The sequence below is a fragment of the Chenopodium quinoa genome, unplaced genomic scaffold (genome assembly GCF_001683475.1).
Source record: "Chenopodium quinoa cultivar QQ74 unplaced genomic scaffold, ASM168347v1, whole genome shotgun sequence".
Taxonomy (NCBI): domain Eukaryota; kingdom Viridiplantae; phylum Streptophyta; class Magnoliopsida; order Caryophyllales; family Amaranthaceae; genus Chenopodium; species Chenopodium quinoa.
The window spans coordinates 2594995-2613714 of record NW_018745105.1 but is presented as its reverse complement, the minus strand read 5'-3'; the positions used below and the strand labels follow the sequence as shown (position 1 = coordinate 2613714).

General features: G+C 34.3%; 1 protein-coding gene and 1 long non-coding RNA gene across 5 annotated transcripts; one reads left to right on the top strand and one right to left on the bottom strand.

Annotated features, from left to right (window-relative positions):
• The first annotated feature begins 493 nt into the window (after nucleotides 1-493).
• On the top strand, nucleotides 494-4633 carry LOC110710005. 3 transcript variants are annotated; one of them, XR_002509088.1, is made up of 6 exons: nucleotides 494-780; nucleotides 1991-2518; nucleotides 2721-2783; nucleotides 2889-3072; nucleotides 3162-3240; nucleotides 4351-4633. It is a non-coding gene; the product is annotated as an uncharacterized LOC110710005 (long non-coding RNA). The 3 variants fall into 3 exon arrangements; XR_002509089.1 differs by lacking the exon at nucleotides 2721-2783 and having other exon boundaries at nucleotides 496-780; nucleotides 1996-2518; XR_002509087.1 differs by lacking the exon at nucleotides 2721-2783 and having other exon boundaries at nucleotides 497-780.
• A 5751-nt stretch (nucleotides 4634-10384) lies between these two features.
• LOC110709948 lies at nucleotides 10385-17845 on the bottom strand. Of its 2 annotated transcripts, none has more exons than XM_021888198.1 (4): nucleotides 17691-17845; nucleotides 15907-16629; nucleotides 15699-15818; nucleotides 10385-11980 (listed from the first exon to the last, which is right to left on the bottom strand). In XM_021888198.1, exons 2-4 carry the CDS (start codon nucleotides 16618-16620, stop codon nucleotides 10943-10945), a joined length of 1872 nt encoding a protein of 623 aa, XP_021743890.1. In that variant the 5' UTR covers nucleotides 16621-16629; nucleotides 17691-17845; the 3' UTR covers nucleotides 10385-10942. The 2 variants fall into 2 exon arrangements, with proteins under 2 accessions (XP_021743890.1, XP_021743891.1); XM_021888199.1 differs by having other exon boundaries at nucleotides 15907-16621; nucleotides 17691-17837.
• Nucleotides 17846-18720: the final 875 nt, after the last annotated feature.

Sequence of the window (18720 nt, the reverse complement as noted above, 5' to 3'; positions counted from 1 at the left end):
AACTGTAAAAGCTTCTCGGTTCGAGAGCGTTTCAGTAGGTTTTGGCTTTGTTTGGTTTGTTGTGGTTGCAATTAATGTCCGTCCCTCATAAATGAGGTCTACCCTTACTATTTATAGTAAGGGAGAACTGTACCTCAATAAGGGTATAAGAGACACGTGTCTGCAAAGGAAATGGGCCTTTGCAGACTGCTGAAAGATTGACACGTGTCAAGCATTTATTGGGCCACGTGTCTTAGGTATTTTCACCCTAAACAGTTACCAAAGATAGGCGTTCTCCAAAAGAATATAGAACGTATTTATATAAGAGGCGTTCTGTACGTAAATACATATGGAACGGTTAGCATAGTTAACCGTTCTCTATTTTTTTACTTTAAAATAATTTTTAAAAATAATTAATTATTATACATAATATAGAACGGTCATCTTGACAACCGTTTTGTACTGTATTAATTAATTGTTTTTATTTTTAATTATTAGGAGGAAAAAATATACATAGTAATAATTTACCCAAATTAATTAATTAAAGGCGGCTTAAAGGAATTGAAAGCGCACTCCTTAATATCACTTTCACGTTCTTTTGTCACTTTCACTTTACTAAACCTTTAAAAAAAATAAAATTCAAAGTACTGCTTGTTTATTGCTTCAATTCGTGAAACCTCCACCGCTGTAATAACCTTCAGCCGCTGACTCACCGCTCTACCGCCGCACCACCGCTCCACCGCCGCACCACCGATCGCCGCACAACTTCTGAGCACTGCACCACTCCGGCACTCCGCTGAGGTAGGTTTGATTCTTGTTATAGAGTAATTGAATTTTGCTTATTTGTCAATTGAACTGCATGAATCATTCGAAATGTGAAGGAAACATAATTAAATTCATAGTTTTCATCTATTAAATTAATTTGCAATTTGAATTTTAGGTGATTGAAAAAAAAACTTCAAAGTTCTAGTTTTAGGGTTAAATTCAATCGACTGTTTGTATGCAAATATTTCAGTTGAATTACAGTGAGTTCAATCAAATTACCCTTAATTTTGTCGAATTTACATTAATTTCAATAGTAATAAAAATAATTTTAGCTAAATTCATCTTACCTATGGTTTTGAGTGCGTTGGATACAATGTGTTGTTTTAGCAGTCTATATAATTAGGTGATGATCTACTGGTGTCTTATACTGGGGTAGGAGAGGTGATGTTGCTTCGGAATTCGGAATTGTATATCCTAATTAATTGAAATTTGGTAAAATTTTAATTTGATGTTATGATTGCTGAGAAGGTTGAATGTCATTTTTGCGATAATTATGCCATTATTTTGCTATTGATTAGTTGCTGATTAGTGAATATGATTTATTTAGAGTGAAGTAATTAGCTTAGTAGGGATGAAATTTATACTCTGTGTCCTAGTATGTTGATTTCGATGAAGTGCTGCCTGTTTAGTTTGATCCTTGATGTAATTTACATTTTATGCTGATAACCCCCAAGCCTAATTATACTTGTGGTAGAGCTTTGGAATTGAGACTTGTCATATTGCAAATTGCAATGAGAAAGAAATTGCATAAAACTCGAAGACTTTAATAATATCGGTAGACAAATAAAGCAAGTGATTAAAGATAATCTATTAGAAGATGTTCCTTATTTTAGCTCATTAGTTGCCTACTGCCCAAGCTCCAATTCATTAGGATTTAGATGCCTTGGTAGTCCAAACTCTAAGAGTTTGCACCAAAAACCAAAGCACAAAAATGTTTGTTATTGAAACACTGAAAGAAGTTTAGTGTAAGAGTATATAGTTCCTCTCTCTTTTCAAGATCTTAAATGGGTTCATATTTCTAGATTCTGGCTTTACTTCTTCTCTCTTTACCATGTATATACTCCCAAGTAACAGGTATGTTATAGTAGTACTATTATTAACTCAGATTCATAATGACTTTAAATTTTAACATGTATTCAACCTTCAAAGCTAATTTATTCATAATTTCTCATATGATTATATGCAGTATAGATTGTGGAGGAGATGGTAATTACAGTGACAAAAAAACTGGGTTAGCATGGATTTCAGACAATGGAATTATGAATCAGGGAAAAACAGTAGATATTCAGAGCTCAAATGATGAATGGGAACCCTACAAAAAGAGAAGGGATTTCCCAACAGATGACAAGAAATACTGTTATACATTAGACACAAAGGAAAGGAGAAGGTACCTTGTAAGGGAAACATTCCTATATGGAAGCACTGCAACTGCTGACACATACCCCAGCTTTCTGTTATACTTGGATGCAACTAAGTGGGCAACTGTAACGGTGTTCGACGGATCGAGAACGTATGTTAAAGAGATGATCATCAGAGCACCTTCAAGCTCCATTGATGTCTGTCTTTGCTGTGCAACTACAGGGTCTCCCTTTATCTCTACTCTGGAGCTTCGACCATTGAATCTCTCAATGTACGCCACGGATTATGAGGACAACTTTTACATGAAGGTTGCTGATAGGGTGAACTTTGGAGCTCCTACGAAAGATCCCATAAGGTATGAACCAATTTCTTGGAAAATACTGAGTAACTGTAATGTATGACAAATATACTTTGCATTGAATGGTTGTGATTTCTTTTATTGTAATGACCACAAATTGCTTATTATACGTGTAACATTTATGCAAAAATCTCTTGACAGTCCACTATGTTTTGTTGCAAAACCATGAGTATCAAATACAGATTTTTTTTCATTTAAGGTACCTGGATGATCCATTTGATAGAGTATGGGAATCAGAGCTACATAAATAATGTCCTTACAGGTTACAACTGTAGTTTTCTGATCATATCTGCTTAAATCACAACTCAGCAATCTGATCAAATAATAGTCCTAATTATATCTGATATCTTTTATTTGAATTGTGCAGAGAGGATTTATAGTGCCGGAAGAACGTAGAAATTACGTATTAGGGAGAGCTTCAATCCGGTGGAGAGCTTTCAAGGCCAGATTAATAAAGGATTGGATGTACGACACCAAGGGAGTAAATCCAAATGTGATTATAAAGAAACCACCTTTGACAATCCTGCTGATTTTGAAATACTCAAACAATTGTGAGTTTGTTTCTACTTTTGAATCAAATAAATTATTTGGCTATAATAGATTACACTGCCTTAATTAGGTTGCTTATTATTGATTTCAGAAAGCACCGGAGGCTCAACAAATCCAAGGAGAAATTGATTGAGACAATTGAATCTAGGCAAATGATCATCCCCGACAAGGTACGACATTTAGTTTTAATGTATTTTGAGTAGCTGATGCACACATCTGACTATACTCTCTAAAATTTTGTAGTTTTTGCACAATTAAGCTTTAATACATTTTGCTGTGCTAATGTTCAAAATCTTTTGAATCCGTTAGTACTTATTTCTGACTTGTTGTATAGTATAAGCTATAGCAACTAGTAATTATATGATCTTCTGTATTCTCAGACAGATAAGACGGTGAGCGATGGATCTTAGGTTATTCTAAGGTGCAGTCATGATAACATGCTATTTATGCACATGGTACTGAAAATACAATCACAGAGTAGATGCTTGTGTCCAAGAACAGTCATAATAGATCAAACATCTATCGTCTGCTCAAATTCCAAACTTATAGAGTTTCCCTTTTGTTTGGAGCCTTCCTGTTTATGATAGGTCCAAGTCTTGTGAGAACCACAAGAAATTTCTGATAAGCGTTTTTTTCATTGAATATTTTCAGTTATCAGGCCAATTATTCATATGAATCACATCTTTGAACACATTCTTGATCATGCATACACATTTTCTTGCCCAGCTGGGATTTTCTGCTGGAGGCTCATACCCCCACCCAACTTGGTCCTTGCTGTAGACACGAAGGACACAACTAACCTGAAGTGAATCCTGTTTCCCAGCTACATCCAAATCTTTCATACTACAGCTTCATTCCTCCATTCATGCCTGAAACTTAGCCCTTTATCTTTTTTGGGGTAGCAGAGGGTCTCCTAAATGAAATAACCTGCTCCAAAAATGTCAACACTGCCATGCCAAAGACAAGCTTTGCTTATAGCGCTAATTTTCTTAATAATGCCCTTTAGTAGTAACTTGAGGACTGCTGCTATTTATAAGACCATCTATTTTGGTTATTTGAATTTTTAATGTGTTTTGCAGTATTGGTTGTGATTCATTTTGCATTGATAGTTTAGTGAGCTATTAGATAAGTGCGTCAATCTCTCTGTGGCTTTGTGCCTTAATATAGGCCATACACCAGGGTTTCTTTCTATATTCTCAAGACCATGCTATTTATATTTAATTAGATGAATTTATTGTATATTATTACCTAATATGTATGTATTTTACATTGTTTTGTAGTATTTTAAACAAGTTCCTCATACATATTCTCAACAAATGATTGACGAGCTTAGGGAAAGGTAGATTTCATATGGTAACCGTATACCATCAACCAAATGACGACGACGATGATTTATGTGAATTGTAGATCAATATGGTATTGGTATATTTTTGGGGCATCAATTTTTTTTTAAATCAACATTAACTAGAAAGGTTTTTGATATAGAACAAATTTTGTATGAATGATTCAATTTAATTGTGATGGGATGTTTTAAATTATATATATGAAGTATATTTTGATGGCTTTTGTCGTATTTGGAAATATTTTTGTTAATTTTATTATACAGAAAGTTATATTGCACGTACAATACAGGATTTTGGATTTATTTTACAAAGGAAATGTGAAGATTTTCTTACAGGATATACTCCGTATAAATTTACAAGATATAAAACAGGAATACAGGTCTAAAATGAAATACAAAAATAATTCAAATTATTAAAATACAGGAATAATACGGTATAAAATACGTAGAGGGGTAATTCGAATAATTAAATATGTATGTCCAGATTTTTTTTTTTAAAAAAAAAAAAATTAGAGAACTGTTATCTGACTTAACCGTTCTCTATTGTAATGCAAATATAGAACGGTTAAGTGGACTAAACCGTTCTTTATTCCTTCCTTAGTGTACGAATTTATGAAGGGAAAAGAGAACGGTTGTGACTAACAAGCGTTCTCTATTTGTTATTATATAAAACGCCTAAACAACCCGTTCTCTATACTTTATACATCGCTTAGCAGAAGAACGCCCCTAAGGCGATCTATAAAGCCTATTCTAACAGTTCTCTAAGGCCTTTTTTGTAGTAGTGCATCCTTAAGGCGTGATCGGCGCTAGCTTTTGAGTAGCTTTTAGGTAGCTTTTAGTGCTTTGACTTGGTCAAACCACTACTCAACAAAAAATGTGAGTGTTTGGCAAAGTAATGGTTCAAGTAGCTTTTAGTGGTGGAGGTAGCTTTTATTAAAAGTTAGGATTATTAGCTTTTGAAGTTAGAGGTAGCTTTTGAGGTGGCTTTTGAAAATTTAATGTATAGTTTTAAAAATAAAATATTGATTCTTAAATGTAACAGCTAATCAACCATTACTTTACAGAACAATCATACCTAAATTATCTTTTTTCACAGCTAACAGCTTATTGACAGCTAACAGCTACATACACAGCTCACAGCTATCTCCACAGCTACAACTACGTTCACAGCTATATTTTGCCGAACATGCCCTTAGTCTTCAAAAAAAAAAAAAAAAAAAAACTACCGTCCTTAAAAATAAAATAATAAAACAAAAAGGACACCATTAAAAAATCCATCTGAAAAAAAAAACAGATGATTGATCTTGATAGATTATTTATATGCACACGCATGAATTTTCGTGCATCTCTTAACTTGTACTAATAAAATAAAATGAATTTATTTTAAGAATAATACACTTTAATAATCCTGACTACCGATTTAATCTAATAATTCCAACTAAAGTTTATTGTTTTTTTTAATAATCCTAACTATGCCTTGAGTTTTCCTTCATGGTCCAAAAAACCGGCTACCTACTGAAAGAGTTTTTTTTTTTAAATGCCACATGTCAACACATGATTGGCCTGAATATTTCAAAATTTTAAAAACAAAAAAAGAAAAACAAAAAAAAAATTAGAAACCAATCCAGTCAACCCAACCCACACAACCAACCGTGAAAACCCGGGCAACCCACATAGCAAACTGGCCACTGGTCGGCCAACTCCCTAACCCTTCGAAAATGGTCGACCGATCCTCCCAACCCAAAAAAAAGACATAGCCGATCCACCTCAACCCCCTACATCACTCTCTGTGTTCCCTTCGCGCCCCCTTCGCTGAAAAACAAACCAAAAAATAATCAGTGCCGTAACTCCTTCCTTCCTACACCTTCGAAATCGCCTAGGGAGCCGAATTCGAGGGTTGGGGAAGGGAAGAGGGTCGCATTCGGCGGTGGGAAGCTTATTTTCGACGGTCGAATTTGGTGGTAGAAGTTTTCAATGGTAGAATTCGGTGGTTTAAGGTGGGAATGGGTCGGCTTGGGTGGTTTTTTGGGTTGGGAGAGGCCAGCTAACCATTTTTCATAGGTGAGGGGAGATGATCGGTCGTTTTTCGACGGGCTGGGGGTTGGCCCTTGTGTTTTGCGGTGGTTTAAGGGGGGAGTGGTCGCCGTTAGGGTTTTTAGTTTGTATTTTTATTTTTTTAATTTAGACCAATCACGTGCTGACACGTATATTGGTTACCAATTACAGCAAGTCATTGACTTGGTGTTGACCGGTTGGGACTATTAGAGGAAAACCCAAGGAATAGTTAGAATTATTAAAAAAAAAATGACTTGGTGTTGACCGGTTGGGACTATTAGAGGAAAACCCAAGGAATAGATAAAAAAAAAAAAAAAAACAAAAAAAAAAACCCTTAGTTGGGATTATTGAAGTGTATTTTTTTCCTTTATGATATTGGTCATTTTTATAAATTTAACACTTACAATTATAATAGAAATCCTTTTTTTTTTTCAAATTACTCTATGAGTTTTGAGAGATTGTTATATACAACCAGGTGTATCATAGAGGGCGTATACCCATGAGTATTTTGTTCTCGTTTTGATGATTATTTTACATTTAATCATCAAATTAGAGCAAAACTAATCTTACGTATACGGTGCACCCGGGTGTTTATATAAACAAATTCTACTGAGTTTTGAATATTTGAGATTAACTTTTATAACAACTTTGACCAATTTTGACCATCTTTTTTGTTATTTTACAGAATAAATGTACCCTCTCCATTCATTTTCTACGGTTACATTTCCATTTTAACCTTCCCTTTCGTTAATTACATTTCTACTTTAAGTAATATATACTAGATAGCTCGAAGAAAGAAATATGTAAGACGTTATTAGATTTACCTTGATGTGTGTATGTGTATTATTTAAACTCAATGGGAAGACATGAGTCCGCCACGTGTCATGATGAGTAGGCAGATGATGTGGTGTTATGTCATTTCTTGAATAGTTCTAAGAGCATCTCCAATGATAAGCTACAATGCTTTGTAGCTTGGTTTGTCACATCAATTTTTAAGGTACAACAATTTCTAGCTACAAAGTGTTCCAATAGTGAGCTAAAATATCTTGTAGTTTGCAAACAATAAAATATAAAAATTAAATAATTATATACATGTTACAATATGAGTGGAGTTTGTTGGTCTCTTTTTCAATCAAGCATGTAGCTAGGTTGGGCTACAATAGCTAGCATGTTGCTCAATTTTTTGTTTTCCAATAGTAAGCATGTAGCTAAGTATTTTATTTATATTGCAAGCAAGTCCTTATAACTCAACCATTGGAGATAGGGGTGAGCATGGGACGGGTACCTGTACTGTTAGTACTAACGGTTCGGGTACCCGATAACCAAAATCACTAAAAGTGATACCCATAGGAACCGATAAGTTCGGGTACCCGAATTTTCGGATCGGTTATCGGATACCCAATAAGATATCCAGTAATGATAATTAAACTTAATTATGTAGTTATTATCATATAATTTACAACTAATTAAAAACAATACCATATGATCTTGACCAAATTATTAATAATATTACTAATCATTGATATTATAAAGTGAATATGAAGTAAAATAAAAGTTTAGATTTATATTAATAGATTTAAGTAGGGAAAAAAAGCAAAAAAAAATGCTTATAATATCGAATCGGGTAACCGTTAATTTTAAAATGATACTCATAACCACACCCGATAACAAATTATCAGAACGGGTATCCGAACCATTATGGTTATCAGATCGGGTACCCTAATTTTCGGAACATTACGGATCGGTTTTTCGGGTAGTTTTGCTCGGCCTTAATTAGAGATGCTCTAAGAATTACTCAAGAAATGACCCCAATTTAAGAGGATGTTTAAAGTGATTAATCACCACCATAATTCTCTTGATAAATAAACTCTCATAACTTCCAATTTAAGAGGATGTTTAGGGTGATTATTCACCTCTTTTGATGTTTGGGATTCTTCTTCTATGTTCTTTCATGTTTCTTTATAAATAAAAGCCTTTTTCTGATTTTTACACTGAAAAATACATCAAGCACAATAGTCTAAACACATGCATTCTCTATCGGCACAAGTTACTCGACTCAATCTTTCCACCCAAAAGTGTCTTTTGTGTGGAAATGGTGTGTTAACCTTAGGGTTCATGTCGACGAATACAATCAAGCACCTTAGTTAAATCGAAAATTCGTTTTCAAGTCAGTGATTTGCATCACGACGCAATGATATTGTTCCATTGTTTGTGAGATTATCTTTTTATCTTACTTAAATATTTTTATACGGTTTGTACTAAACTACTTTATTTACAACAAATGTTTTCACCTTTTTCTTTTTAGGGAAAAAAAAAGAACTACCATCCTTTAAAAAAAATAAAAATTAAAAAAAATCATCTAGATAAAAAAAAATAATGGCCATCTTTTCCTTTTTAGTTTTCTTTTAGGAAAGTCAAATTGTATATTTAGCCTACATAACATCATCATCATGATCATATGTTTTTTTTTTAATAATATATATATATATATATATATATATATATATATATATATATATATATTGAAAGCTTTTTAATAGCAAAATTTTTTTTATTATATTTTACCAACAATTTTTAAATCCACTAATATTTTTTTAATTAAAATTAAGGAGATAATATTGTAAAGGAAAAAAAAATCGAGGTTGATAGGTTACTTATATTGCACATACACACACATTGTATGATTTGTGTGCGTCTCTTAACTTGTGTAACCAATTTAATCTATATTTGTATTTTATCACATAATTTTTATCATAAAACCTCATTTAAAATATACGTATAATGACACAAGCCAAAAACTAGTTGATATATCAAATTACAATATTTACCCCCACACCTTTTTTTATTCTCTTTTTCTTATAACATTTACTTTAAAATCAAATTTCCCATTTTTATCCCAAAAGTTTTCATCAATACCTCCTACTTGCAATATTTTATTCATCGAATTTCGATCACCGTTTGTTGCCTTTAAGGCTCATTTTTCACAAAGCCATGTATCAATACAGAGCCTTTTTGGTGTAGTTGCCCATACGGTGTGGTTGAGGCCTTCTGCCAACTCAGCAAAAATAACGAAGTTTGACACGCATAACGGAGCCTGACATTCATGTGCAATTTCAAATAACTCCTAATTTCAAGTAATCTATGTTATTAGTAACCCTTAATTTCAAGTAACCCATAATTTCAATAGTAACCCATAATTTCAAGTAGTAACCTCTAATAACCCATATTATAAGTAACTCCTAATTTCAAAGAGCTCATAATTCCAAGTAACTCCTAAATTCAATTAACCGTTTTAAAACATATCAAAAACAGAAGACAAAAACAAGTAATTCAGATTATAAACCCCTAATTTCATGTAACCCCAACTCCAAGTCTCCAACCCCACCAATGGCACCAAACCAACCTAGAAATCCAGCAAAATGAGAAAGAAATGCGATTCATCTTCTTCTTCTTCAATAGGCATTTGCTATAACTAGAGGAGTGGGGACCCCAAATTGTATCTCGGCTTCCCACTAATTTTTTATAAGAATAACAATAATAACAATAACAATAATAACAATAAAACAAGAACAATAATAACAATAACAATAATTATAATGTGTTTGGATGGGGACGTGAAAGAAGAATGATATTATATTAAAATGTAATTATTTGGATAGTATTTAAAGAATTCATGAAAATAGGGCTCTAATTTGAGAAGTGAGTCTTTTGACAACATTATTTTGGAAAAAGACTCCTTACTTTGCCACATTTTTTTTTATACTCCGTAAAAGATTTTTTGAAAGAAATGTAACTTTCTAACATTTTTTTTGTAAAAGATTTTAATTTAACCCATAACCCATAAAAATAAAGCCATATGCCAAAAAAAAAGAAGACCATACTTATACGAAAGGGGGATAAACACAAATACTCCGTAGTTGAATACAACATTTTCATGCTTACTAATTATATCTTGAATAAAATCAGCATTTACATTGGATTAATGACCTGCACAAATGAAAGGTTTATGCCAGTTGTGGCTCTTGAGAAGATATTCTGCATTCCTACACCTTAAACAGACAGTTATATCTTCTCTTCACTCGGCTATCAGGCTAATTCATTGATGAAAACAAACCAAATAAACAATATAACAAAGGTAACAATGAAGGCATAAAGTTGTTTTGTTAGGGCTAGGAAAGGCATTCTTAAGATTTGATGCTTCGTCATGACATCACCTACTCTAAATTCTAGAGATGTGTATGAACATTAACTGGTAACTATCATTCAAAATGCACATTCCTATGATGTGTCCACCTGATTTCAAGTAACCTTTCAAGTATCAGAGATCAAGGTAAGGTATAAATGACATCGATTTAAACAAGTACATCACCAGATCACTGAATTCAGCAGAACTAATCTTCCATTTGGCTCTTCAATATTTGTCATAAACAAGAAACAAAGCCTAAGAAGCCATGCCGTGCAATAGAAGCTTTGATTTATCTATAGGAATAGGATCCCCCTGCAAATGAGTATCGAGATGAAACAGATGCAGGTGCAAGCTCAGATTGAGCACCAACATGACTTCTCTGGTTGTATGCAGATAGATCACGAGAGGCATAAGATAAATAGAGCCCTTCATCAGCAACCCTTCTTGGTAAATGGTAATCAACAGCATTATTTGCAAGCCCCAAGTCACTACGATAAGCCTCAGTCACTGTTGACTGCGAGTATACCCCATAAGTATCAGGCCCTGCTCTTGTTAAACTTGTGAATGGATCAGAAGGGGTCACTGTCGCCTGCGAGTATGCCCCATAAGTATCAGCCCCTGCCCTTGTTAAACTTGTCAATGGATCAGAAGGGGTCACTGTCGCCTGTGAGTATGCCCCATAAGTATCAGCCCCTGCCCTTGTTAAACTTGTGAATGGATCAGAAGGGGTCACTGACGCCTGCGAGTATGCCCCATAAGTATCAGCCCCTGCCCTTGTTAAACTTGTGAATGGATGATGAGAGTGGTATTGATTGTCTTGGTAACCATCCAACTCATTATTTGGCCTTGTTGTGGCTGATACCAATGGTTTATGCTCACTTTGACCTCGCAAACCATACATTCGATACTCATTTTCACTCAAATAAAATGGCTCATGATGAGAAACTGCCGGTTCTTGCAACGAGGAAAAAGACCCATAAACTGGGGCAGGCTTTGCTAACATCTCCTGTGTATGGGATACATCCCTGTACAGCGGGGCAGGAATCCTACAGAGTTGCTCCTGCGCAGATGGTGTATCCTTGTATAGTGTAGCAGAGCTCCTGAAAAGTTGCTCCCTCTCATGATTAGTCCCATAAGAATCTGGAACAGGAGCATAGGAAATTGTATCTTGCCCCATATTACGTAATTCTGGTCGGAGGCCATATCTGCGGTACTCCATCTCAGAGACAAAAAGTCGATCAGAAGATGATGCAGGCTGCAGAACGACAGGATGATCCTTCAAATGAAGCTGGAGAACAGGACGGAACAGGGATCTAAGTTTCTTCACCTGCAAATGAACGGATGGTGAAGATGTGATCCAAGTTATTGTATGTAATTATGTACTTCCTCTCTTTTTTTAAGTCGCAACGTTTAGAATTTTACATTATTCACACACACACTCCTTTAATCATATTTTGTAATTTATACGTTGAAAAAAAATGTTCATGTGTGATATGTCAGATTTGTCCCAATATATACTTTCATAATATCAACTTTTTATTGGCAAGCGTGAAATCCCAAACGTTGCGATTTTAAAAAACGGAAGCAATATCATGCAATCTGCTCCAAACAAAATATTTAGGCCCAATAAGTTCAGTGGTGACAGAAAACAAATCATGTTCGCTTTCAAGACACTTTTCCCTTGATGCTATGTTACACACGGACTCTTCATTTCACCTCCAGTACCCATGTCGAACCCTCGACACTCGAACATGGGTATGACACTCGAACACTTCATTTTCAGTTCAAAATCATGAACTTTTTCACAAAATAGCCGAATCAGACATTTGAACTTGTACCCGGAGGGTACCCAAGTCCATGTAACATAGCTTGTATGCTTATACCCTATGTTGAATAAACATAAAACATGGGTAAGAGTATTGGATGCAAGTGCGGATACAAGTTTATGCTATGGAAAATTTTAAAATTAAGATACGTGGACACCAACCTAAATTCAGATATAGGTACATAGGTACACAGGTACAGGGATCCGGCAAGTGTGAAACTTTTTTTTGAAAGTTTCCATAAATCATTTAATAATTTTTTTAAGAAATTCTACATGGTGGCATCGTAGAATTGAAAATTTTAACTTGATGGCTTTTTTATTATTAAACGGAATTCATATGATTAAGCATATTTCATTACATGCTCCTATTGCTCTTTTAATTGGAGCCCATTAAATGATTAATTTACGAACCAATTCTTTAGGCAAGTAGTTAATTACAAGCTTACTATCACGTTCACTTTGGTCAACCAAAAACGTCAACTATCCCACATATCCATGCGAGACCTACGGGAGACTGTGAGACCGCACGCGCGGGTGGGGCATCGAGTCAAGGAGACCAAACTATTGTGGGATATAGGGTAATCACACTTGTATGTAAGGCTTCGGATGTCATTGATAATGATCTCATACGCTTAGTGGCTTAGCATCCTAGGCCTAGGCCTTGTCACAGGAGCAAGCGCGTGCACATAAGGATTTAAGTGGGTAAAACTCCATTCTAACCTATGATAAATTGGGAGCCTAAATGGACTCCCATTAAATCATAGATGACCTTACGGTCAAATTTAGGTCAAGGAATGTCAAATCACATTGACCGTTGCAAAATAATGCTTTTTAGGGATTAATTGTGACGACCGACCATGAATGGCTTCATGGCCATGAGCCACGGGCATAGTCATTGACGTAAAGAGACCAAAAGGGGCTATAACACATGAGGGATAATTAAGGTTGACATTGACTACAACCAACCTACTTGATGGCTCAAAACAAGGCAAACTAATTCAAGGGAGTTAAAGTAGTGAGCAGTTCCTATATTATGGGTGTAGTGGGTGGATATGCATGTTTGAGCATGCATTGGCCTTATGAGGATTCCCTAGTAAGCTCTTTACTTCTTTAGTGTTGTACTAGCCACGATTAATGAAAGTGGCTTGTATTTTGAACGCTTTTTTTCTATTGTTGTGTGTCTATACACCATTACAGGCCTCAAGCCTACGAAACCAAATGTTAAGTCTCATATGATTCATGTGACACCCACCAACATTGGGTGAGACCTACCGACAAGAACCAAAGTTTGCTTCTTCAAGTGACAAACATTGTACCAGTCAGCTCAATGAGATGAACGTATGGCCTAAACCATCTACCAATCTTTATTTATGAAATTTTTTTAACTGCAGACCATATACTTTCTCACTCCTCTTGATTAAGAACAACCCGGAACAACAAATACTTCAAACAAACAACTTAAATAGGATAGTCACCACACCAAGGGGAAATGGCGGCGGGTGGCGGTCAAATTTGGTTAAGATGGGTGTAAACTAGGGATAATTTGGAAATTAAGGTTAAAAACCAATCATTAAATTGTTTAATTAGCCATAAAATTAGCAAATTAGGGCACTTACGAAATAAGCAATACCACATGTTCACTTGAGAAAGTATAAATTAAAAAAAAAATTATTAAATGTTCCAAAGAATCTTTAATAGTTTGATTCCCAATATAATTTTCACATTTGTGAAATGAAGTATGGCATGAGGGTCCCTTTTAAAAGAAGTAAGACATTAGAGATTAATATTATTAGATGTAGCAACACCAAGCAGAACCAAATATGATTTACTTAAACTCATTTCTAAGATTATAAGCCTGCTCCCTAATCTTAACTTTACAAGAAAAAGCTTACCCTAAATACCAAAAGTGTGCCAAACTCTTTGCTCTACAACTAGCCTTGGATGTGGGTCATTCATGTATAATTCGAGTAATATAAATACTTCAATACTTCATGGAGTCAAGGCTACCATGTGGCCGCTTATAAGAATTTAAGAAAAGCACTAATTTTTATCATATATTGATTCTAAGCTGATGTCTTACAAACACGCCACTGTCCAAGGTATATTACATCAAGCCTCAATCCATGATCATCATAAAATTTGATAAGTTCCTAACAATATATTCCTTATGTCCCAAATTAGTTGCACCATTTTCCTTATAAAGGCATCTTTGACAATAGATCCACTTATTTTTTCTTACTACCTATGTTTGTTATTATGTGCAATAAAGGAATATTTTATGTCTCACAAATAATACCCCTTTGTTGCACATAATAAAAAAAAAAAAAAAGAAGTAGCGTATTAAGACTTAAAGTCCTACTATAAATAAAATTAATTCAAAATTGGATGATAAATATTTGTTGAAAGTTCATTCCATACATAAAAGATAACTAATATACTTTTTTTGTAAGATATACAATATAGTTTTTTTTTATTTTTGCCTAATGCACATTACTCTTTAATATGATAGGAATATAACCTTTATTTTCTCAATAAAATAAATAGAAATTTTCTTTTCCTAAAAAAATGATAGATTGTTTTTCTCTAAAAACTAGGCGAATTTTGCCCATTCATACAGGTAACAATGCTTGCTAAAACACAATCTCTGTTTATTACTTGAAAACTACAAAGTTTCCTAGTTTTGGTAGTATTAGGATTTTAAGTGTTTATTTTCTACTCCCTACATTTCATAAACGGTTTCACCTGAACTTTTCACAATTAAGGAGAGATGATGGGAAAGTAAGAGAGAGGTATGGATTAGTCGAATGTCGTAAGAAAAGAATAACTCATAATAGTTTAGAGTTGAGTTGTTTAAGAAAAGAACAACAGCCAAAAAAAAAAAAAAAAAATTAAAAAGGTGGAATGCCAAGAAGAAGAAGAATTATAAAATTATAGGTTTAGTGGAGGTGTTGTACTCTGTTTGTAAAGAGGGAAAAGCAGAGCGGGGAAATGGATTAAATAAGGTGGGTAGTAGACCCAAAATTGGAATGCAGTAAAGTGCAACCATTAATATGAAACACCCATTTTTTAAAGCTTAACCATTATGATGATACGAGGATGTCTTTAATAGCTACTCTGCATAAATTTAGAATAAAATCATGTCTTTCCTAATAATAATCAACAACAATATCGACACCACTTCAAGCCAAAGAGAAGAATGTTAAGAGGATAAAATTCTTACTTGTTCAGAAGTTAGTTCAGTCTTGAATTTGTGGGTTCTCTCATCATAATTTTCCTTTATTGCATTCTTGAAAACACTTTCAGGGAGAGGTAAACAGTCTTCATTAATTCTGAAGCGCACCTGAAAAAGTGGCATCGATATCAATAATAAATAAAGGTAAATGACTAAGAAAAACAAAACCTTTTTTTTTTTTTTTGAGATGATCCACCTGAGCAGGGAAAGCTCCACCAAAAGCATCTGGCTCAAGTTTCATACCCCCAGCAGAAGATGCTTCATAGATTCCATACATGAGCCTAAGATCAAAATCGTAAAGGAAAAGCTTAAAACCAGGCTTTATACCAAGCACAACCTCCTTTTTGCTGGAAGGCAGGGCCATGACATTGTAACGAAAACAATCAGGTTTTGTTTTTGCATTACACATGAAGATCAATCCACCAACTTTATTCTCAGAACTTGGAGCCCCGACCCTTTTTTGCTCAGACTTACTGTTTCTATTGTTTTTCTTTTTGTCTTCCTTGAAAGAACCGTTATATTTCCTATTATCACTTGAATTCTTATTGCTTTCTTTTTCTACTCTTGCTGCTGTCTTGTTCTTATCCTTATTATCACTTTTTGGCTCACGCTTAGTGTTTCTAAATTTCTTATTTTTAATCCCCTTGGAAGTACCATTCTCTTTGCCATTATCACTCGTATTCAGATTGCTTTCTTTATCCACTGTTGCTGCTGTCCTGTTCTTATCCTCATTTGTGACTTGACTCTGTGAGGCAACTTCTTTTCTTTTTTCTCTTCGCAACCTCTGTTTCTTTGATCTCTTCAGCTGCTTAGCAGTGAGCTTCAAAGATTCCGGAGTCTTCTTCTCAGTTGATGCTTGAGAGGAGCGATTAGCAAACTCGGCTTTTTTCAGACTCTTCTTCCGCACCATTCTGTTTTCCTTTCCAAATAAACATCCCGAATGGTGAAACTTTGCAGTAAAAGTAGGTTAATTTCACTAATTCAGTACATAGAAAAACCTTGTTTAATTCAAAGAAAAGATATGCTAGGGGAAAAAATTAAGAGCAAATTGTAGTAATCTGCAGTTAAAAATATGTATATGAATCACAGTTAACACTCCTTTGTGAGCACAGCTGATAAGATCATTCATATGATTCCGTACTCAGCTTTTTTTTTTTTTTGCCACAGATAGATTTGTGACTATACTGGTAGTCATATGACTCATAATGAGTAAAAGTCCCGCCAAATCTTCCCGATTGCTAAGGTGAGCACAAGCTAATATTATTTCAAAGATTGCCTAACAAAAGACTAAAAAAAACCATGGACTGACTTGTAAACTAGACCAAAAGGATAACTCAAAGGCTAACAATCTTGACAGATTTGATTACGGGAGAAAAATTTATGACAGTTTCTATATCGAAAGACTCGAGTAAGCCACGAAACCAAAAAGCTCCATACATCAAAATCTTTGCAACATTTCAACCTAGCAATACCTACCCGGCTACCCCTCCGCCCCGCACCTGAACAAGGGCAGGAGGGAAAAAAGTTTTAGTTTCACAGAAGGTTCTGCATTAATGCAACACATTTGCAACCAAATTTATTCAATTTTCAAATAAGGCTCATAAATTTACGGAGAAAAAGTACAATTTCATAGTTCCATCCTATCACTAAAGGGTTCTGAAACACATTTGCAACCAAATTTGATTCAATTTTCAAATAAAGCTCATAAATTTAGGTGAAAAGGTACAATTTCATAGTTCGATTCTATCACTAAAAGGGTTCTGCAACACAGTAGCAACTTATTCAATCACCAAATAAGGCTAATTAATTTGGGGAGAAAAAGTCCCAATTTATAATTACATCCAAACATTAAAGGTAAATTAGATTCAAATATCAAATTAATCGAAGAACCCTAAATGGAGTAAACTAAGTATTAAATTAACGATAAACCTTCGATTGTGAAATTAAAATTCGATGATTACAAAAAAAAAAACATCTTACCTCAGAAGCTGCTTCAATGGAAGATAGAAATATCAAAAGTCTCTATAATGGAGAACGTTGAGTGCGCTTCAATGGGAAATTGAGAGAATGAGAAGAGAGCAATGTTATCGACCAGTACAGTGTTTTTTTTTTTAACAAATAAATAAATGGAAAATTTATCTAGAACTAGTGCTAATCGGGCGAGCCGAGCCTGAACTATGGTCAGCTCGGCTCGTGATCGTTTAAATTTGTTCGAACTCGAGCTGAATTCGAACCTTTATGAGTCGAGTTTCGACCGAGCAGAGCTTTGACTAAACGTTGGCCTAGCCGAACGCGAACTATTCACGACCAACCTTGATTTATTCTTAGTCGTAATTTACTTGTCTTCTTTATTGTTCATTATTAAATTTTTTACTTTATAACGAGTTTGTTGTTTTAATAATGAAAATACTAACTTATTGTTATGTAATATCTATTGATAAAAAAATTTATATTTATATACATGATTTTTTTATATGGAAAAAATAAACGAGCTTGTTCACAAACTTTTCGAGCCGAGCTTGGCATAACTCAGCTTGGCTCGTTAAAGTCTCGAGCCGAACTCAGACCCGAGCCGAGCCACCACGAATCGAGCTTTGACCGAGATTTGACCGAATCGAGCTCGAATAGTTCATGAATAGCTCAGTCTCATTATCACCCCTAAGAACTACCGCTACCCATTTATTTTTTAATTTGTTTAAAATTATCCGTAAGTTTGAAAACTTTTGGGTAACACTACCCAGTAATATTTTATGTCCAATTAAAACAATACTTTGGCCAATTTTTCACTTTTGTTAATTACAATGACCAATTAATGCTAAAATAAGCAAAAACCCGAATTCAATTAAACCCTCAAACCTTAGAAATCAAAATCCCTAAATAATACTAAACTCATGAACCCTAAAATAAATCCTAATTAAAACCTTAATTAGATTAATTAGGGTAAATTAAAACCTTTAAACAAATTGGTGGAGTTAATTGAGTGACAAAAGTGAAAAAATGGGCTCTAATA